The sequence below is a fragment of the Lupinus angustifolius genome, chromosome LG17 (assembly GCF_001865875.1).
Source record: "Lupinus angustifolius cultivar Tanjil chromosome LG17, LupAngTanjil_v1.0, whole genome shotgun sequence".
Lineage (NCBI taxonomy): Eukaryota > Viridiplantae > Streptophyta > Magnoliopsida > Fabales > Fabaceae > Lupinus > Lupinus angustifolius.
In genome coordinates this window covers 21185598-21209880 of record NC_032025.1, presented here as the reverse complement: position 1 = coordinate 21209880, position 24283 = coordinate 21185598, and the positions used below count along the sequence as shown (strand labels likewise).

General features: G+C 33.5%; 2 protein-coding genes across 2 annotated transcripts; one reads left to right on the top strand and one right to left on the bottom strand.

Moving 5' to 3' along the window:
* On the bottom strand, positions 1936-14556 carry LOC109331974 (solanesyl diphosphate synthase 3, chloroplastic/mitochondrial-like). The gene is made up of 12 exons (XM_019566803.1): positions 14419-14556; positions 12657-12746; positions 12113-12193; positions 11920-11991; positions 10592-10726; positions 7861-7947; positions 7646-7717; positions 7432-7517; positions 7030-7162; positions 3996-4085; positions 3209-3307; positions 1936-2259 (listed from the first exon to the last, which is right to left on the bottom strand). The coding sequence occupies exons 1-12, from the start codon at positions 14554-14556 to the stop codon at positions 2080-2082; spliced, it is 1263 nt and encodes a 420-aa protein (XP_019422348.1). The 3' UTR covers positions 1936-2079.
* LOC109330516 (probable receptor-like protein kinase At5g24010) lies at positions 17649-20489 on the top strand. Its single transcript, XM_019564729.1, has one exon. It carries the CDS (start codon positions 17704-17706, stop codon positions 20221-20223), a length of 2520 nt encoding a protein of 839 aa, XP_019420274.1. The 5' UTR covers positions 17649-17703; the 3' UTR covers positions 20224-20489.

The window sequence follows — 24283 nt, the reverse complement described above, 5'->3', positions numbered from 1 at the left end:
CATGAGATTTTGAAGAATGAACTACTCTTGTATATTATGAAATTGGATAATAATTCACTTCCTTTGTTTCAATGTTTAAAATTCCCAAATAACCCTATAATATAAATTTTTAACAAATATGGTCATATTTTATAATAATATCATAAAAAATCTATCTTAGAAAAAAAAAATGTATGCAATGATAGCGAATAATATACACTATTACAATATTGTTCATGTTTAGTTATTACTAACTCTTGGAAAAAAATAATACAAATAAATAGTGGATGATATATTGAGTATGTATAAATTATTACATTGATAGTGATAGATCTTACACTCATCTAAGATTTATATCCCTATTATTTTCCAAAAACCACCCTCCCCGAGTAATGATATATCCTCTTATTAAATCCTCCTACTCACAAAAGGTGACATGTCACTTGGAAATTAATCACTAATAAATAAAGTATCATCTCGTGATATATCTCACTTTTTTTGTAGGTAGAAAAATTAGTAGAAGGATATAGTAGAAAAATATATCATTTTTCATTTCCCAAGAAATACTACTACTGAAGGACCCACATTATTAAGGTGATACACATTAGCTAGAGCTCCTAAGAATTTTTCCAGTGCAAAGAGAGAAAAGCAACAAATTGTACAAGGAATCAAAGCAATTATTATACAGGATAATGTCCAAGTAAATCTGTACATTCTTGTTTAATATTTACTATTCATTTGTATATATAAATATAACTATGTCTATGGCTTAAACCACCCAAAGTATCAACAAGACATTGGTCTAGTTGTGTAAGATCTTATTGGATCTCAAGGTTGAGGATTCGATTCCCGAGAGTGACATTTGTTGAAAAAACAGTCATGAACCCCAAAAGAGATTAGTTCCTCACTAAAAAAGATAAAAAATACCCTTGGTAGTACAAAAAAAACCATCACTTCCACCAGAAGAACATGGTGTCTTACATTCTGAAATCTAAAAGGCAAACAGCACTATCAGCAAAACAAGCAGAGCAAGCTTGTCACCCTCCTTATTCCAACATACCTCAAAAGTGCTACCACTGCCATTGTATGTTCTCACTATTTTTCAATCCTTCAATGACCATATTGTCATTGAAGGATGCAGTGTGAATTATTTGGCCGCGAATACGGTAACAGTTACTGTGATTGTGATTATTGCAACCATTACAATTTAGATTACAGTCATTATGGTGTGAATTATTTTGTGATTAAAAATATATTTTTGAATCCGATATGGCTGAATGCAGTCCAAATGTGATCACATCATTGTGATTTGGAGTCATATAGCAAATGCAGTATGATGCGGTTGTAACGATCACCACAACCGTAATATTGTGACTACATCAAGTAATACGATCCGCAATTTAAATTACTGAGATACCCAGTGGCCATATACTCACCATTTGGACTAAATGCAACAGAATATACCGGTTCAAGGTCATAAAAGACAACCTCATAATGAACCACAACATTCAGCTCAGAACTTCACTAATATGGTAGTTGGTTCAGTATTAATAATAGTGTAAGATAGGAGAGAAAATTTTGCTCTTGTTTTTATTTAATAAAAATCATTTTCAAAATAACTCATGCAATAAATTTATTATAACAAGGCATAAAATGGTATTTTTGCCCAATACTTTCAGTACAAAATGCTAATATATTCCATCTAAAAAATAATCCCTCACATGTTGGCAACCCCCTTAAGTCAAAACATACAAATTATAAAAAGACTAAAATGTAATTTTCCATAAACTTAGGTCTTTTTTTTGGTTTATAAATATAACTAATCTCATTTATAAATGCTACCAAAAAAACTCATTTAATGATACCCTGAACCTGTTATGTCAGGTAAATTCATTGGTCCATTGACCAAAAATATATTAATCTAAATAATCAAGAAACACAAATAAAGCACATTGATTCTACAAACAGCTTATTTCCACCACATCTTTGGGCTTCAAGGAACAATTGTAGAAAAATTGAATAATGAAAAAAAAACAGTTTTTAATTAACTAAGAGAAGCTTCCTTTTAGTGTAACACAAACAAAAAATGAGGCTTCTTTTTCACTTTGTTCTTGTAATGACTCTTTGAGTAAGATCTATTAGAGCTCTTCTTGATTTTTTCACTTCTTCATCATCATTTTGAGGTAAGGAATCAATTGCTGCTGCTGCTAGGTTAGCATGTTTCACTGCTAGCTCCCTTGTCCTCTGTATACCTAGGCTCTTGCCAAGATACTCCAATGTCTATACATGGAGATACAAAAATATACAATTTAATTAGAAAGCTTGTATCGAAAAGGGAGGCCCATTGCACGATGCTCGTATTTAGTGGGATTTGAGGAGGGTAGATGTACGCAGCTTTACCCTCACAGGCGATGAGACTGTTTTCGGGATTTGAACCTATGACCTCTAGGTCACAAGACAAGGGGATCACATCTTCTGTCCCACAATATGTGTCACTCTATGTACCATGAGCTGTGATTGGTCAGAAAAATACTCAATAATTAAAATTTTAACTTCAATACATTTTTTCAATCAATCACAACTCATGACACAACTCAAGACAAGTAGCACACGTTGTGGGACATAAGATGTGATCAGTGATCCTCAAGACAAGAAATCTTACTGTTGCATCGAAACTCACCCTCTTATGGTATATGGTATTTTTATAGAACCATGTTTAGTTTTCCAAAGGACCGATACGTCCCTAGCGCCCCCCGGATGTTTGCATTCCTGACCTTAAAAGTGTGAGGTGCATCCTAAAATTGACTCCAAAATAAAGCAATGGCAACCACAATTGAAGTTTTTCCCTATAAGGGCCTCTATGGATCAAATGAACTCATTGTGTTTTGTTATAAACTAAGGCATGCAGAAAGGTTCTAACAAGAATGACTTCAAAAGATGAATGAAATGAATATAATATCAACAGCAACAAATCATGTTAAACAGTTTAATTGACAAACCAGAACTTGTGCTACTCAAGCAACATATCTGAGTTCTGCATAATTAGGTTTGGATTATCAAACTTAACAATTCTTCAAGGAAACTAGAAATTTTAATTTTCCATTACTTTCTATTATGGAAAACCAAACTAACTTACAAACTTAAGAATGCTGGTTTGGATTATCAAACTTAAGAATGTTGGTTTGGATTATGTAGAGTACATGCAGCAAAGAACATCATATTAACTTACAAGATCAATATTCTTCGGATTTTCAAAGCCTTCCTCTACAATCGCACGCAACTGAGGGAACTCCTCCATGGCAAACAACATTGGAGCTGTTACAATTCCCTGCAATAATTTTTTAGGCCAACACCAGGTGAGTATTCTAAAGCAAATTATAACTAGGTGTTATTAAAAATAAAAGGCAAACCAAAATATACACAAAAATGATTTTTTAGAGGTTTTTCACTTGGAGATTAATATTGATGCAATAATAAATTCTAAGTTCTGTTAAAAACAAGGTCAAGATAAATTAGTGCTTAGGAAATCAACAGCCAACGTAAAACTTTGTCAAATCTCTATGATATGGATCAACAATATGATAATGTTAATAAAATATTAGGTTGTTGCCTAGAAGTAACGCAATGTATCGCCTGAGTATAATGTCGAAAGAAAAAAGCCGCAAAAGCAACTGCGATAAAGATTCATGATCCCTACGTGATCCAAGCAATTTCAAATAACACATGATCCCTACCTGATTCATCAACACCAAATAGAATATGCTGAACTATATAGATTGTTATTTCATTCAAATGTAACCATAGATGATGTTCAATGAAAAGCATATACGCAACAAGTAGACATCAAAAAACTAAATGAAGATAGACGAAATGAATTTTTTTGGTTTTACTGCTGACAGAGTGTATCATATTTTACCAAGAACTCATATGCTTTCATCAAATAATCTTTAAATTATAATTGAAAGCTCAAAATCAAGACTTGCTGAAATTTATAACAAGAATAATGATGAAATTACATGGCGAATGTCTGATAAAGAACCCTTTCCAAGCGAAGCCGACGTGCCTGTGAAATCAAGCACATCATCTATCAATTGAAATGCTAAACCCTGCAAAACAGTGGAGAGGGAATTAATTTATGCAATACATAAAAATTCAAAAACAGAAACATAAATAACATGCACAGATGGGTAGACAGATCAACTAAAATCTTGCAAGATGAATTGTTGAATTGAAGGGTTTTAGATAGAAAAAAGAAAGGAGCGAATAGAGAAAAGTATCATGAATTGCTTAAGTGATTTTGCATTCAGCATGTTGATATTTATATTCTTGAAGTAATAAATGCAAATAATAACAATAATACTACCTAGGTACAATAATAATCTACATGTACATGAACTGAGACTTAATTATTGTTATTTCCAACACTCCCCTTCAAGCTAAAGCTTCTCAAGCTTTAGGTTGTCACATCTAAGTGCACCCAAAAAATAACAGAAAGGGCAATGAAGGATGGCTTCTGTAATGACTAATGACGTAAAGAGGCAGCCACAATAAATGCAGGCTGCTGAAATATGACTCATTGGATTCTTGATTTCTGCCACATTCTTAAAAGAAAGATTCCTCAATAGCCACGTCAACATCGTGTACTTCCTGATTCCCATGATTGGGTAATGGGTTTCTGCTAACAATGATGCAGCACAAGATACAATGAGATTGAATCAAGGCCCGGGCGATTCGAGGGGATTTATGATTCCTTGTTTTGGAGATAAGCAACGACATCAACATAACACATCACGATGGGATCAAAATGTAATGCTTTCTTCTCCTGAGCTGGGTAACCCGATTCTGGCTTGTGTTTGGGGCTTGGTATGTATTGGTTGGTGGTCTGGGAAAATAGGACTGGCTGGTGTTTGGGCAGGGTTGATATGACTATGTTTGAGGGTTGTTTGATGGAGGAGCAAAACAGGGTGATGATTGATACTGGTGGGTGCTATTGGCTAATGCATGCATAGTGTGAATTACCTTGCATTAGTTGAGCACGACATTCCAATTATCTGACCATTCCTCTTGTTTTACTATCAGCTTGTCATATGCTTCTATGAGGTTCTTCACTTGTCAAAGATAATATATAGCACCCACCACTATCAAACACCACCCCATTTTGCTCTACCACCAAACAATCAACCAATCCTATTTTTCCATACCATCAACCAATACATGTCAAGCCCCTAACACAAACCAGAACCGAACCGGAGTTACCCAGCTCAGGAGGAGATAGCATTACATTTTGATCCCACCCCAATGTCTTATGATGATCTCATTGCTCATCTCCAAAGACAAGGAGTCTTAAACCTTATCCCAAGAAGGGTTCCTAAATTGTTCAGAGCTTGGTTCCATTCAACGTATTCAAGGAGTAAACATTGTTGAGGAGGCCTCTGAGGAATCATTCATTAAGAATGTAGCAGAAATAAGGAATCCAATGAGAGACATTTTTCAGGAGATGTGCCGACATTGGATGGTGAAAGTTTTGACAAGAGAGGATAATGTAGAAAGTTCTGAGATGCATGGCCCAGTGGCCACACCTCGGAGGAATACTCAGAATTTAATTAATTACTATAGAAGATGATTGATATGAAGCTGATCATGGTGAGAAGAAAATTGCTATGCCCAGAAGTCAAGGCTATTGAACATGGCGAAGATACCAGAAAATAATTTTTATTAATTATTTAATTATTTATTAGATTATTATTACAAAATGTTTTTTGTTAAATATAGAATTAATTATTAGATTATTATTATGAAATGTTTTTTGTCATATTAAATTTAGAAATGGAAGAACGGTCGCAATTAGTAACATCTTTTTCCTTCTCATTCGGATTGAGAAGTGGTCGTGGTCATCAGTACTGCATTTGCCATCACCCGAACTAGGGAGGGTAGTCTACCATCTGCTTCTTTTATTCCAACCTCAATTAATTAAAACTAAATCAACACATCAACAATTTTCTACTCAGAACTACGTAGTCTTGATTTCCCTATAGCACCTGAGGATACATAGGAGGATGATAAACTCTTGTTAGACACCCTAATAAAAAGTATATTATTTTCTTTTAACAATTAAATATCTAATTAAGCAAGTTTAAGGTATGATTAATTCATGCAATTAGCGAACTATTGTTTTAATACAGATAGATGGGGTGTTAATGCCTTCAACGGTCCGTAATCGACTCTTGAACTCAACTCTAGTTTAATGACCATATTATCCAAAATTGGACATAAAGAGAGTTTTCTATATTTTGCTCGCAAAAACGTAGTGGCTACTCCAAATTATTCGGAATGGGGTGGAATAATTCCAATTTCCTTTCTCCCTTCAAGTCATGTAACCGATAATGATACATTGGAAATCGGGTCACAACACCAAGCTTGTCCCTAACCAACCGCATCAATTTGAGGGGTATGTTAGCCTAAGAATTGTCAGTAACTTAACTGTCTTGTTAGAATTAATAATGGTGGGAGTTGTATCATTTAATATTTAGATTCACGTGCTTATTTATTCATGTATCCAGGAAAATGTCAGTCATGCACTTAGGGAGTACCATTATCATTAATCTCCTTGTAAATTTAATTTATATTTATTCCTGGAAGTGTATATAAATAGTAGATCAGCTTGGTTGAAGAGCACTCAAGTAATCTAGACAATATTTTGACATATTTGAGGTAAGGGTTCGAAATCTTACAGAACCCAACAAAATAATGATAGGACAGGTTATGGAGGACGGTACCAATCTGATATCATGTTCATGGGTTTTAGATAGAAAAAATGAAAGGATAGACTAGATAAAAGTGTTGTGAATTGCTTAAGTGATTTTGCACTCAGCATGTTGATATTTATATTCATGAAGTAAATGCAACTAATAACAATTATACTACCTAGGTACATTGATAATAGGTACATGGACAAATCTTGAATGCTTATTCCCATATATCTTTATGCAAAACATTTAACTATTAATTATTAAACACACTATTAAAAGTGTAAATCAACGAGAAACGCACCAGATTTTTTCCATACTCAAAAGCAAGCATAGCTACTTCTGTTGTTTGCCCCGCAAGGATGGCTATTGCCTTGCAACTATTTGATATTAAGGAGGCAGTCTTGTAGTATGTCTTTTGCATATAATAATCCATGCTGAAAACATAAGTAATTGTTAGAAATTAAACAAACCATTGATGTATGATTCAATGTATTCTTAACTCTTACGAATTAACACTGACCTAAAATTATGTGTTTGCGCAAGGGAAAATCAAATGAACTTCCATAATTAGTAGAAGAAGCCAGTAATTTTGTAGAGAAACCATAAATTACTACTAGTGATACAAATCATTTATAGTAAACCTTAACTTTCTATTAAAATGAAACACACGAGCATGCGACAGAAACACAACTCAGAAGCATACCTACACCGTTGATCAGATGTTGTAGTCATTTGCATGGTCTCTCCTGTTACAAGATGCTCTACGACTTTTGCCAACAAAGATACAACCTACAGACACACAGTTCTTAGGTAGATGATATGTGAATAATTATTCGCAGTATCAACGGAACCAGATACACACATGTTTACAAATTAACATACATATACAAGTACAACATATTACCCATTTAGATTACCTCTGTGTTTTTCAAAGAGGCTAGAGCAACACAAGCCCGAGAAAGCAAAAAATCTCCAGCCAATACTGACAACTGCATCAAAGTAACACATTATATAGTAAGAAAAAAACATAGGCAAGCTACATCCACCCCAATACGACAACATTCACATAGAAAATGTCACTGAAAATGGGCAAATAAGATACAGGCAGAAGGAAACAGCATTATACAAATACCTTATTTCCCATTACAACATTTAATGAACCAATACCACGCCTGGTATCGGCATCATCCAATACATCATCATGAAGAAGGCTTGCCACCTGTGACAAAATAGTGACATTAGTCTATAATTGTAATAATGGATTTTTTGTCTTGCAACTGTAAAAAAAGGTACTTCAGAATTATCATAGAGCATTTTCATGGTACAAATGACTTCAACAACCAGAAGCAATAGAGAAAAGTCTATAAATTGCTAATTTGATTGTCTATTAAGAGAAATAAAAGAAAGAGATCATAAAGGAAACAACCAATATATAACTTGAACAGAAAGATTCAGAAGGTAAAGCAATGAATAGATCAATTGAGTGTGCTAAAACACTTTAAGGGACAAACTATGTTGCAGATTGAAACTGTTTGTTACAACTAGGCCAAGAAGCAAATATTCAGGTTGAGCACAAAGTTCCAATGTAAATTTGATATTGACCCTAAAGAATTAACAACTAACTTACATCTTCTAAACACAAAACACCACTAATAATTTTAATTGATAGGATAACACCAGCCGAAATTAAGATTTCATTTATCATCTATATTAGAGTAGTGTAGATACTAGTGAAGACACTAACCATAGTAGCTATTTTGGATAGACCCTGTACGGCTACACTACTAGAGTGGGCTTAAGCTTGTATGCACACATATTGTCTATAATAGACAGCTGTAACAAACTCTGAAACAGAATTAATAGAATCAGTTTATAGTTTCAGTTCTCTCTTCTCTCTATTTCTATAAATCTACAGTTTCTTTTACAATTTTTCTTTTACATAACTAATCATAAATGTCTGTCTTTTAAGTGATCAGAGACAAATTTAAAACAGCAATCAAAACCTTTTCCTGCTAGGTGGGTCAGCTACATCAATCAAATGATGCCACTATATCACATAAATTCGACAAAGTTTTATGTTGGTCGCTGAAGACCTAACATAACCTTCACCTTTTATCCAAGCTTAGAACCGGTTATGTATAGCATCTAACGATGCCATCGTGTTATATAAAAGAATAAATCTTCCATTAAGCCATTTAGGTCTCAATCTTTTCTAATGGTTCATCTAGAGTTTTTCTTGGTCTTCCTCTCCCTCTAAATATATGGCGGTATCTGCCATCTTATCAACTCTTCTAACAGGAGCTTCTATGGGTCATCTTCTCACATGTTCAGACCATCTTATGTGTCATCTTTTCCTTAATAGGTACCACTCCTAGTCTTTTACTGCCCCTCCAATACGTTCATTCCTGATCTTATCTTTTTTCGTATGGTCACTAACCTGCACAACAACTCATCTTAGCCACGATTACCTTATGCTCTTGTTGGAACTTTACTATCAACAATCTAAACCTCTTAATCTAAATGGGAAGATATTAACATCACAAAAGTGGAATCATAATATTGCAAGATATCTATACATCAGTCTGTGTTTCAATAAGGATCTTTCTCATAGACAGAAGAAAACATAAACTAGCTCCAAATAATCATTTCCAAAAATGTGAAAGGTCAGGCACAGCATCTACTAGAGTTTATCAAAACGATATTTATCATTTACAATCAAAGAAGTACATCAGATGAGATTAGAATTAGTACAAAAGGAGAGGATAAGACATCTTCACAAAGAACATTAAGAAACAGCAAAACTAGGAGATAGAGCTATGCAACAAAGCATGCCAATCCCTCTGAATGTCTACCATAGAAACTCCAGAAAAACATGGGCAGGGATGCCAAAAGAGTGCCCCAGTTCTGAAAATCTAAATTTGAGGAAGAGTAACTACAAATTCTGTAGCCCATTTCCAACCATGTGAAAAATGGAGATTCCCATTGGTCAGGTTGGATTCATGGACCAAAGTCAAATGGTGCCATTGGGCTCTTTCAAAAACCAAAAATTCAAGAAATCCATTTTCAGTTAGATGTGTTTCAGTAGTTGTTCCTCATGAAGTCTTCTTTGACCTTCCTCTGTTCATTCCCCTCACATGACCAAGCCACTCTAAGTGAATTGCTGTCATCTCAATTGTCGCTACTCTAACTTTCTTCCAAATACCTCATTAATGATCTAATCTTGTGTGTTCGCTCATCTACTGCAGCAATCATAATAAGAAACAGATCGAGACCATGAATGCAATCCTATGCTTTCTTCAGACTTATGACAAGTACAAGTCCTTTCTTCAGAATCAGATTACCAATTAATAAATTTGGCAAGTTTCAATTAGGCATGTGTTTCTTTTTCTTAGGAATTCCAGAGCCAAGGAATCACAATCAAATGTGAATATCATATGTACGTTTGAATAAAGAATGGGCCATGATACAAGTAAGAAGCGAGAGACAGAAAGAAACCGAAACAACAAATTGCAATATTAAAAAGGATACAATAAGCGAAGACAGTAATCCATCGTAAACATAGCTTGAACAGAATCAAACAAGTCAAATGAAGTAGGAAGAAGTGTAGTAGGTGGAGTCTAGGATATGAAAAAGGAACATGTGAGTCAATATTGTAAGAATTTATTTTCATGCATTCATCTTTGTACTTCATTGTGTGCAATTATCATCAACCGATCAGCCATATAGTTAAACAAAGTACAAACATAAGACACCAATTAAATGAGTGCTAGACAAGAAAAGTTACTTTATATGTATTCTTAAATATATTATTCAGTAGTATCATGAAAGCATTATATATAAACGGAATTTTTGGAAGGACTAACATGGATCATCTCTGTTATTTCAGCTATGCTTTGTTGTCTTGAACGTAGATCAGTAGCCAAAGTATCGTCTAGCTCAATAGGAGGAGAAGCATTGGGTATTGGTAGATTTAGTGCAGTTGACATTAACAATAAAACCTGCACAAGCATCCATCAATTACCCAAATCCTGTATATGAAAGAATTAAGCTGGACAAATCATATGAATACATCAGAGTCAACTCATGAAATGTACATTTCCTCGCCTATATCTATATGCACACTCAAAGATATTAACCGTTAAGTATCAGTTAATTATCACCATAAAGTGAAGGATTATGAATAAAAACCAATAAAAAATAACTTAATATGGGGGTGCATTTTATTGGAAGAATATTCGCAAGGAGCACAAGGCAGACCTAATAAGAGAAGAGTGCATAACACAAATACAATATATCAACGGAGTACATACAATTTTAAATGAAAGATAAATGTGTAGAACAGTATGTGAATTATAACACAGTTTGACATGGTGCTTCAAAATTTACTTTCGAGTAAATAAGTGCATCTCAAATTTCTAAATAGTATGTCTGGAAGGCATCCTGATCCCATAAATACCAGAATAAGCAAAACATAAGTTAAATTCTAGCTATTTGTAAATTCCACTTTAAATGTTTCTACTAAATGTTTGATATCCGTTGAATACATGAATAGATAGTCATTTATAAAACTCGGGCATCCCTCCCCCTACAAGCTAGTTTTAGGGAGGAGCTAGGCCCAATTGCTCAACATGACATTAGAGCCAGATCCCAACAAGATGATATTCTACATACAACAACAACCAAGCCTTGATCCCACTAGGTGGGGTCAGAATCATCATATTTTACAGAATTGTCTAAACATTAGCATGTGATAGAACAGAGATAATGTGTCGCTACGTATTATGCGGTAACACGCTAGCAGTAATTTCAAAGGAAACTTCAAAGGCAGGTGATGGTTCATAAATTCACGTCTCTATGTAGTTTCATCATTTAACACCTGTTCCGGCAAACATCTGTGGAGCCTGCTTCAATTCCTAGGATGTGGTTTATATACTTGTTGGGCAACTCCACTTAATGCAAATTCATTTTACAATGGATTGTAACAGTTTAGACCTAAATTTACGTGTCAGTGTGTATGGTGTGGTAACCAACTTATAGTAATTCTAAAGGGAAACTTAAAAGGCAAGGTGATGGTTGATAAATTCACAACTTTGCAAGAATACATTAAATGAATATCAATACAGACTAAAGCAAACATTTCTGCAAAAGCATACAGCAAGATCTGCCTGCATATCAATGGGAACATGCTTACTGTAGGACGAAATCTTTTTCCTTCCACCCCCATTTTGAAGAAATATTCAGCAGCTGAAGCAAGCTTAGGAACCTGTAACATAATACCCAATTTTCACCATAAGTTACACCTGATTTCTGTACAACAAATCATCCAGAACTCTGTTATTAACTCCATGCAGTTATTATAAAGTAAGCTCCAAACAGTGTGATACCTCAGCGACTACCATTGCTCGCAGCTTGTTACTGACAAGTGATAGTTCATCAGCAACCAGTGAAAATGGATCAAGTTCATCCTGAAAACAGTATATGAATCTTAATAGAGAATTATGAATGACTAAATAATTGGGAAATGTGAAAATTCAGATAAGAATCATTAGATTAGATTCTGAATATTTCCTTGAGTAAAATTATCTGTTTTGGTCAAAATCAAAAAAGTTCCTAGATATTGCCGGGACCAGTATATGAATACAGCAGTAGATAAATAATTCAGTTTGAAATCCTTATTGTATTAATGCATTTTTCCTTTTGAATAAATGTGTGCACCGGTACAATAACATGTACTAACATGATTAGGGGAATGTTTATACACTGTGATTCACACATTCTCTGTAAGAGATTCTACTACCATAGGAGTTTACATGTAAAAACAATTACATATGATATGACTTCAAATCAGTAAAACAAACACATTCTCCGAGAAATTGGGATTCCGACCATTGCACATAGGAAAGAGGAGAAATAATTATAAAAATTAACCTCAATTAGGGAGCTGCTTTGATGATGGATATGATATCTACTACTATGCAATGTTGGCAGACCCTTTGAAAAAATTGAACTTGTCATGACCTGCACTAGACAAGAATAATGCACAGGCAACACTCAGTGTTGCAATCCCTTTTTAATAAAAGAATACAAAACCAAAGGATAAAAAAATTCTTCAGACAAACTAATGACGAAGCAAAACACAAAAATAAGTCCACAACTAAACCATTAAAAAAATCGAACTCTCTGGTACTTCTAAATCTCCTAAACAGGCCTCGAAACAAAAAAAATTCCGAGCATAAATAATGTTTTCTAGGACTAGTGTTAAAGCAATGAAATCCATTGTACGTTGAGAATACGAACCAAGAAACATTCATAATAATTCGGGCAATCCTCCCTCTATGAGCTAGCTTTTGGAGTGGAGTTAGGGTATTAGGCCTAATTACTCTAATTACAAGCATGGCTTAGTGTAGTGATCACAAAACAACTTCATGTGTTTGCATGCAATGAGTCAGGTGATGAAATGAGTACATGATATAAGGAGAGAGGAAGAGGAGAATTGGCACATTGTGGACTGATCAGTTTTCATCCCTACTCTGAAATTTCAGGACTCTTCTTCTCTACTTCTCCGAATTCTATTTCTTTCTTCTATTTGTGTATTTCTTCCATATTTCTGGAACCTTATTACTGTTAGTGTCTAGACAATGGATGCTGAGTTATCCTACATACTGAGATGGAAGATGCAATTCGGTTAATCCCATTCTGGGATGGGCCAACTTTTACATTGTTGAGAAATGTTCATTTATAGATGCATTGAGATTGACCAATCCCGAAATGGGATTGTCCGAACTGCATCTCTCCATTTCCTAGGATCTTGCTCCTACTGCTATATGTTTACTTAATCCAAAACTCAATATACAATTCATCATGTCGTGAGTGATTTAACAGCATAGTTCTATTATACTAAGACATTACACCAACTATTTTCCCCACTATTCATAATTCACCAGAAGAATATTCCAACAACTATTTCGAAAGGAAATGCAAAAATTACACTTACTCCCTGAACATTTATCCAAAATACACATATACCCTTTTTTGTTTGCAGCTTACAGTGACACCCCATATTACCTCATAATCAACCTATAAACCTCAAGAAAGGTCAGAGATTCAAAGCAATCAACTTATAAACATCGACGGAGATAAAAGAAATTCTGTAAGCAGGCATCGGTTATATTATGTCACTTCAACTTCAAACATTTGGTGGGAAACACCTATGCTTAACAGAGCTTCCCAGTACTCAAGGTCCCACCTAGTAAGATATGGAGAGTATAGATGTATCACAAGCACGAAGAGGCGGTTCATAGGATTTGAACTCGTACCTCTCGTCACTAAGCAGCAACCTCACCATCGCGCCGAGTATGACCCTCAAGCAACAACTATACTTAACAGAGCTACCTTGAGTACCACCTAGTGAGATATGGAGAGGATAGATATATTGCGCCAAGAGGCAGTTCATAGGATTTATACCAGTCACTAAACAGCAACCTTACTGTCGCGCCGAGTCTCTCTCTCGAGCAACAACAGACTCGGCGCAACAACTACACTTATTAATATAAAAATTCATAACGCATTGTCTCCAAATGTCAAATCACCGAAACAATTCTAATTAACAAAAAACTATATTATAAAATTCGAGATATTAATTAACAAAACTTATAAAAAAAAACATTAATAACTAAAACAAATACAATACCTGTTCAATCGAATTTCTAGATAACTCATAATCACGCGACGAAACCAACCGGTGGTGGTTCCGGTCACCAACGGACAGAAACCACCGGCAACCGTTGAAACTTCCTCTGAGGTTTTTTGATAAGCGAGAAAATAACATCGTATTAACGTAAACGAAGGTTTCTTCAGAGTATTAAGACAGTGAAGGATTTTGAAGAAATGAAAAGTTGAATGATAAAGAGACACATGCAACTAACGTGTTTGAATTTATGTGGTGACGACGGCGAAGCTCAGCCATATAAACATTTCTGTTTTCTACTTTTTCTTGCTAAGCAATTTTTGAAAGGTTTTATTTCTTTCTACTTCATTTTATTTTTAGGTTTAAAACTTTGAACTAGGTCGACCGATAAAAAACTAATAAATTTCGAGGTATGTGGATATTCATCTCAATATGTTACTTCTCGTAATTAAATATCAATTGTATCATTGGATAATACCTTGTTTTAAAATTAGGTTATTTAAGTAAAGTGTCAATTTAACTTATATTTTTGTTAATGTTTATCAATTTTACCATTCTTTTATAACATTGTTAGATATTATTTTTTTCAATATTTGGAATATGTGTTTTCTGACATGAATAAATAATAGATGTGTTTTGGATTCAATTTTTAGTACGTTTGGTACATTGTTAATAAAATTATTTCTTTTACTGATAAAAAAAAAGAGTGTTTTGGGTTTAATATGAATTATTAAATGATGAGGGTGAAAAGAATCAAAGAGAGAGAGAGTAGTTGACAAGAAAAGAGGGAAGGAGAATGTAGAATTTATGGTATCTTTAATGCACTTAAATCATAAGTAGAAGAATGTGTTGTCAAGTAATAAAAAGATCGATCCCAGCAGAAATATCTATTGATTATACTTAATTAATTATTCTTTAAATACTATCTCATTTAATTTAAATGATGGATTTAAGATAAGCAAACCATTTTCGATAAGGTTACTATTTGACTTTAATCGATCCTTGTTATCACAAATGATTAAATATGTAAAGGTTAGCTATCTAAGATAAGGTTAAGTTGTCTCTCGAAATACAAATGATGTATTTGATTGGAGATTGTACCTACTCTTGTGGTATAAGAAACAATAAGATTCCTTACTTGGACAGGAGAAGTACGCCATGCTAATGTGCCTTCGACGACTCCCTATTCAGTGCTATGCACGGTTTCTTGGTACTTCTAGTTTGATCAGGGAAACCACAGAAAATGAATTTGCTAACGAAGGTTACAGATTTGGTCAAGAGGAAGAAATCTATAATATTGTAGCTGCTAATGGTTATTTTGGCTGATTGATCTTCCAATATGATAGTTTCAATAATTCGCTGAGGAGCAAAAGGAGGAATTTGTCCGAGGAGGGGCTCGCGTCTGATTAGCTAACTACTCTATCACGATAATAGAGAATCACGAAGATATTTTTATTGAAGAGCAAAGGTAATAATACACAAATGATACTATGTAAGCATGAATGTAGCTTGTGTTTTGCTCATCCAAATTGTGTATTTACATGAGGACATTCGACATCTATTTATATAAATAACTTTGATGACTAACTCGTACAAAATAATAAGAGATAATGCAAACCATTTCTTTCATTATATTGATCCCAACTCTTTTCATTAAGTGTGTGCAAAACAACAAATAACTCATATTTAATTTAAACTAAGTGATAATGCAAAATAGATTAATTAAAATCATAAGTTAGATATGGATTTGCATATAAAATGATAATTTTTACATTTGTTCTGATAAAATAGAGATTAAAATGATTTTCCTTAACATGTTTAACATATTCTTTAGAAGCATATTCTTAAGACCTCAGAATCTCATTAATACAACTTTATAAACAAACTAATATCGTTCTCTGAGAACCTTCTCAACCTCAATATTTATATTATTCAGTCCAACTACTTTGTTATTATCCATCCTTTTCAAGGCTTCTTTTGCCTTTGACGTCCGAATCTCATTATAAAAATTATAGTTTTTTCATCCTCTTTAGTGTTTATCCTATTAGAATGTGAAGATTCATAATTGTCACTGAAAAACATTGAAAACAAGGCATCATTTGTAATAAGTTCCAACTATTATTATGCTCAATTTCTTTGTTTAATTTGGCTTTTCGTATGAAGTTCTATACTTATCACAATTTTGTCCTATTGGTCTCATAAAAAATCCATTCATAGAGGGACATGTTTGGATTCTATTACCAACTTGTTCTCTAAACCAATCAACTTTTAGCGTGAGCAACATTTTTCAATTTTCATGCCTAAAATAATACTAGTAGTTGATAAATCAACTTTCAAGACAATATTTTCTTTTTTTTTAACACCAAGTTTAATATAAGGAAGAGATTGTACACATAAAAACAAAACATAAGGAGGAGGAATATTCTTCTATAACAAGTTTGTTTAAATAAATAAATAAAAACATATTTATCTATTTTCCATCAAAATATATTTACCTTAATTTGATAAACTACATATATAAAGAGGGCGAGTTTGGTGAGGTAAGGCTATGTGCATTTATCCTTTCTAAACTTCACTAAGTAGTAGCCTCGTGTATTTAGTTGCCCTTCATAAACTACATAGAGATTATAACATAAATGAATATAAGATAATAAAATATTTTCTCGTACGATGAGAAAATAAGTTATTTCCTACGGCCACTAAAATCATGATATATGTACTATTTTTTTATTGTTTAGAAATATTAATATAGAAAATGATTAAATGTTACACATGTCGTGATTTTAGTGATTGAATGAGATAACTTATCTGTATATAAAGAAACTTTATTATCTAAATATAATGTATTAATTGGATATGCTTTTACCTTCTGAGTACATACAAATTTATACTTTTATACACGTGAAATTATATACTATAAAATGAATGCAACACATTTACATAAAATAAGAAAAGAGTTTTTCATAAAAGGAAGAAACGAAAGAAAAATCAAAGCCAAAGACTTTGACCCTTCAAAGTCTTCCCCTTTGTGGGAATCATATATATTCATTCAACTACACTTCCCCTACTAACAAGGTGTCGGTCTAATAGCGTAAGATCCATTAGATCTGAAAGTTCGAATCGTGTTAGCAACATTTGTTGGGAGAGGTAACCACGCACGCCGAAAGAGATTAGTTGCTTAGTAAAAAGGTTAAGGGATACCTTGGTAGTACAAAACCTAGTTTTCATTGAATCAATAATCATATCTGAAAATAAATCACCAAGTTTTCAAGCACCACACATATTTTCATGGCAACTCTTATCTGCAACACAATTCAACACTTTCTATTCACACTTCTTTTCCTTATCCAATTATCATTACTACAATTCATCTCACTCAGTTACACTATTCCAAACAACTACTTCATAAATTGTGGCTCAAATAACAATGTTACAGAACCAGAAAGTGACCATGTTTTTGTTGGAGAATCATATTCTCAAGCTAGTTTTAGCAGCAAAAGCAAAATATATACTAACCAATCATTAGTCCTTTCTTCTCTTTACCAAACAGCAAGAATTTTCACTCAAAATCATTCTTGGTATGGCTTCAATATAGACACAACAGGCACTTACATGATTCGGCTTCATTTCTTCGCGTTTGCTTCTTCGACAAGCAATCTTTCCTCAGCTAAGTTCAATGTTTCAGTACCTAATTTCTGGCTGCTACGAAATTTCGATGCTCGAAATTATACTAACATGCCTTTAGTAAAAGAGTTTTTATTGCATGTCCCTAATGGAACCTTTAAAATCACTTTCACACCTTTGTTACAATCATTTGCCTTTGTGAATGCTATAGAATTCTTCATGCTGCCCCTCTATTTGGTCCCGGATAAGGTTGCGATTTTTGGTTATGGTACTAATCGCGGCTTAACTAGTTACCCTAGGAGTATGCAGGCACAATTGTTGGAGACTATATACAGGATTAATGTTGGTGGTGAAAATGTGACAAGGGGTATTGATAATTTATGGAGAAACTGGTTTTCTGATGATGCTTATGTTTTAAATCCCGAAAATGCGAAGAATAGTACCCCGTATAATAGTTTAATCAAATACCATGTTGGTGATGATTCTGAGGGTCCAAATTCTAATAAGTTTACTGCACCAAATGTTGTGTACCAAACTGCTAAGCAAATTATAAGCAATAGCTCTAATTTGAACATAACTTGGAGTTTTGCGGTCGATAAGGATACCGATCATTTTCTTCGGCTTCATTTCTGTGACATTTGGAATTCAGAGTTTGGTCTTGCATATTTCAATCTATACATTTATGACAACTTTGTTATGCAGATAAATAATAATAGTGATGGAAATCTGATTGAACCATTGCCTTCTCCTTATTATTATGATTATGTTGTTCACTCTGATGATTCTGGTGTAATGAAGATTAGTGTAGGGCCTGATAAAACCGAAAACCGAATAAGTGCTTTTTTGAATGGACTAGAAATAATGAAGTTGAGTAATTCATCAGATTCTGTACCCTTGGAGGTTGAATCTAAGCATAAGTATAAGCATCTTGCTGTGGTGATAGGTGCAGTTCTTGGTGGTTTAGTTCTGGTTGGTGTTGTGGTAGTGGGATTTGTATGGCGTCTTAAAACGAGGAAACAAAAGGCGGCTGAGAATTCGGATTGGTTACCGATTCATGTCACTGCAGTAGGGAGTTCTCATAGTAGATTGACTGAAGGAACCATCCAAGGCTCCCCTCTTCCCAACATTAATCTTGGACTGAAGATTTCATTGATCGATATTCAATCCGCTACGAGTAACTTCGATGCCAACGAGATAATTGGCAAGGGAGGGTTCGGCAGTGTATATAAGGGAGTTCTTAAGAATGGGCTGAAAGTGGCTGTGAAAAGAAGTGAGTCAGGGTCAGGTCAAGGCCTTCCTGAGTTTCAGACCGAGATCATGGTTTTGTCGAAGATTCGTCATAGGCACCTTGTTTCGTTGATCGGTTATTGCGATGAAAGGAACGAGATGATACTGGTTTATGAGTACATGGAAAAAGGGACAGTTAGAGATCATTTGTACAACACGAATTCACCAACCTTGTCTTGGATGCAAAGGCTTGAAATTTGCATTGGAGCTGCAAGAGGCCTACATTACCTTCACAAAGGAGCATCAGGGGGAATCATTCACCGCGATGTGAAGTCGTCTAACATATTGCTTGATGAGAATTATGTTGCTAAAGTTGCTGATTTCGGCCTTTCGAAAACAGGCCCTCTAGATGAAAATCAATCATATATTAGCACAGGTGTTAAAGGTACTTTCGGCTATCTTGATCCCGAGTATTTCAGGTCAGAACAGCTTACAGAAAAATCTGATGTCTATTCATTTGGTGTGGTTCTTGTAGAAGTGTTATGTGCAAGATCAGCTATTGATCCTTTGCTTCCAAGGGACCAAGCGAACTTGGCCGAATGGGGAATCCTTTGCAAAAACAAGGGGATACTAGAAGATATCATCGACCCTTCAATCAAGGGCCAGATAAACCCAAACTCGCTATGTAAATTCAGCGAAACATTCGAAAAATGCTTGCAAGAAGATGGTTGTGATAGGCCAACCATGAGGGATGTGCTGTGGGACTTAGAGTATGCGTTGCAGCTTCAGCGCGGCGCAGTACAGCGAGAGCCTCATGAGGATAGTTCTAGTAGCACTTCGGCATCACTCCAATTGCATAATTTGAGACTTCTTCCTTCGCTTTCGTCACTAAGTGAAGTGGAAGACATGTCTATTGTGAAGGGTGATGAATCTGATAGTGCAGCAGGTTCTGTTTGATAATGCTTGGTTTTCTGTTTAAACATTATTCTCTTATGTTTTTCCCCTGCAATTGTAACCAAGATCATAGATACTTGTTACGCGGTTTGTCACTTTTTATATTAATTTTATAAGATTTTCTTTACGACGACCCAATACGTGGTACAAAGTGCCATGAATTCGATATATGGTACATAGGATGGATGAAAGAATTATGTAAATATGACTAACATCAATGATGTTTGGTCTATTTCTTATGTTTTTAAGAGCTTGTTTGAAAGTTGGATTTTCGAGGGAAAAGAAAGGAACAGGAAGACTTGTAAACCATAAAATACACTTGTGAGATGACTCCCGAGCCTTTCATTTTCCTCCATTCCTCGCCAAAATCCAACTCCCAAACAAACCCTAACAAATTGCTGATAGATTTGCTAATTGCCTTGTTAATTTAGTAATAAAAAATGTTGAGTTTTCATTCACAAGGGATCTAACTCTCTCTAGTGGGGAAAAAAATGTATACACCAATGCTATAATTTTTTTTTATACATTATCACTATATCATCCAGTATTTATATTTAATCATTATTAACTCAAAAAAGTAATACTAATGAATAGTGAATGATGCATTAACTATGTATAAATTTTTATACAAGTGCATAAATATTACACTCAATTTCTTACCAACAAGAACTTATCATTTAATCTACTTATTGATAATTATGTGTCTCACAGTTCACAAATAGAAATTGTTTGAATTCATAAGCAAAGATTCAAAATTGTATTAATGAAATTAAGGCACAGAAGTTCAGAGAAACTTAAACTTAAGCTCAAGATACGAGAAAATGAATATGTTTTTGAACTTTTTATTGGGTAAGTTCAACATTTGTAAACATTGAATACTAACTTTATTTTAAAACAAGGTGTTACAGGTAACTTAGAAAACTCAAAACTATATTCAATATAAATTTCCATTTTAAAATATGCAAATTTCACAAAATCATTAGCTACCTTTTTTATTATATTGAAAGTGTTGCCAAAGCTTATGGCATCAGCTTTTATTCCTGTGGGTTTTCCGAGTTCGGAAAAATCACGGAATTTTATACATTTTTAATCTATCATCTATCATACACTTTTATACAAATGAATAGTAATAATGTATTAACTATTTATAATTTTTTGCACACACTGATAATATGTATATATATTAAACTCTATTCGTTACTGCTAAGTAATCATACAATGTTACACGTGGTTCTATTGGCCCCCACAAGAATCAATGTTTGAACTCCTTAGATTAGTATATCATATTTTCTATGTTTTTTGGTATTACTTGTTTCTCCGGTAGCGAAGATGAGTCTCATTCTAATAAAAGTGGATGAGATTTTTGAGCTCCCAAAAGGAGGAATATGGTTAGGAACACATATTCAATATCCTACGTCTTGTCCCAAATTTTATTTCACACCAATGATAATAAAGGAAAAACAGAAATAACAATGAATTGTTAAAAAATTTAATTGATATGACATGTTTTTATTGTAACATTTTTGGGACGCTTTCTATGTGAGCACAGTAGTATATCAAGTTATATTTAACAACATTTTTTGAAGCGCTATAGAAAGTGGACATTAAAAGACGCTTACTAAATCAAGCGCCGTTAAATGTTTACTTTTTAAATAAGACAATATATCTCCCAGATATTCTATCAAACACATGACAAACATGTTTAACTCTACCACATTTACAATAGATTTGTTAAATCACTAACGACTTTAGCTACATTCAACCTTAATAATTTCCAATATTATAAAATAACATATGAGTAATGAGATCTTACGCAAATTGTTCATTCTTTCTCCTCCAATGTACAAGTCCTTACAGAGTATTCATGTGTTCCTCAATGATAAATGTAAACTGCAAATACAAATATAAGATGATATCTCTGAACAATTGCAAAAGTTATAAAAAATGTACAAAATTAGCTGCAATTGAGAAATAACATTTACTATTATACTCAAACCATGTGTTCTAAATCACTGAAGCATAGCTAAAAACCTAGAACATCATAGTTGCATAACTTCACAATAAACAAAGATCACACTATTAGTGAAATGTTTTCACCAAATTAATCATAATAAACTAATTATTTAAAAAATAACGATTCAAATGCATCAAAGACTTGTTATTTATGGTGTAAATACAAGCATGAAGACTAAATCAAAAAGAAATAAATGAACTAAAATAAGATAACGATTTACGAAAAACTAAAAATCGATAACTTGCTTGAAGAGAAACTAAAAACAAAAGAGGAATAAAATGTAACTCATGGAGGAGAAGAAAAGTAAGAGAAATAATAAACTGAGTGATATGTGTATTATTGGGTGTGAGGTTTTGTTTTGAATTTGAAAAGATTTTTGCTCACTAAAACAAGTGTTTAACAACGCTCACTAAAGAAGTACTATTAAATATATGAATGAATGTATGACCTTTAACAACGATTATCAAAGAAGTGTTTTTAAATATATGAATCTATGATCTTTAACCACGCTTACTTCAATAAGCAATGTTAAAGATAACACATTTAATAACGCATGTTTAAATAAACGCTATTAAAAATAATACATTTAACAGTTCTCACCGAAGAAGTGTGGTTAAATATATGAAGTATGACATTTTAATAGCGCATTCTTCAATAAGCGCTATTAAAGATAACACATTTAATATCGATAGCTTCAATAAGCGTTGTTAATTCTCTTCCGCCTTACATTTAACAACGTTCAACATATAAGCATTGTTGATTGGACGTTGTTAAATATCAATTTTAGCGTAGTGATTAATTTTCAAGTTTTCTTTTATTTGATTCATACATGTATATATTTTATTGTACATTTAGCTTAGTATTTAGTCAATATTTTTGAACAATATACTAAATTAAACAAAATATATAAATTCGGGTTTTATTCACATTATTCGTAATTACGAGTCCTCTTTTCATAACTTGTCCTTTTCCTGTGAACATTTGGAATTGGTTGGGTACAATTTTCTCAATCCAAATAGACAAATTATCTTTATCAAGCATTTTATCCTTTTGTAATAGACAATGGAGCCCTCAACTTCATCTGGTTCTGGTTGCTAGTATTGTTCACACCATAAGCACAATCTGATACTGTAGGAATCAAGATCATTTCCAGGATACAAAAATTAGCCTCTCAAATGCTATCTCTAAAATCAAGATGGCTATAGCCACGTCTGAGAATATTTCAAAGCTAAATGCTAATAACTCCCTTCAAGACTTCCACATTCTTAGGTCCCTGAATATCCCTATAAATTACAACAAAGCTCCTAGGATTGTGGAAGTTAATTGGAAACCTCCATTTCATGGAAGAATCAAAATCAATACGGATGAAGCTGCTATAGGGAATCGTGGCAATGCTATAGGGGGAGGGCTTTTCAGAAATCACAAAAGGGAATTCATGGGTGGTTTTGCTGATTTCTTTGGTATTCATGATGCTCTTTATGCTAAGCTCAATTCGGCTATCATGGCTATTCAATTTGCGCACAAAAAGTGTTGGTTTACAGTGTGGTTGGAATGTGACTATACTTTAGTAGTAGACATATTCAATGGCAAATCAATTGTTCCTTAGAAGCTTCTAAACAAATGAACTATGTGCAGAGCATTGTTATCTTATATGGATTGTATTATCACTCATATTTATAGGGAGGGTAATAGTTCTGCTAATAAACTTGCTAATTATGGTCTTCATTATAAGATTTTTAATTGGTGGAAAATTATTCCAAATTTTCTTTCGGAAGATTTTTTCAGGAATAGGTTGGGTCTTTCAAACTATAGGTTCACTTCATTGTAATGCTCTTGGTTTCATGTCTTATTATTAATATATTTGGGGTGTAGTTTCACCTCTTTCCAAAAAAATATATACCATTGGAAGATAGACTTTTATCAAGGATACAATTGACTCAATAAAGGTGAAGATGTGACTCTGGATCAATGAGAAATTACACAAACAATCTATTGTTTATGGTGACCAACTAAACGTCCATTGGATTGTATTTCGGATATTTATTAACT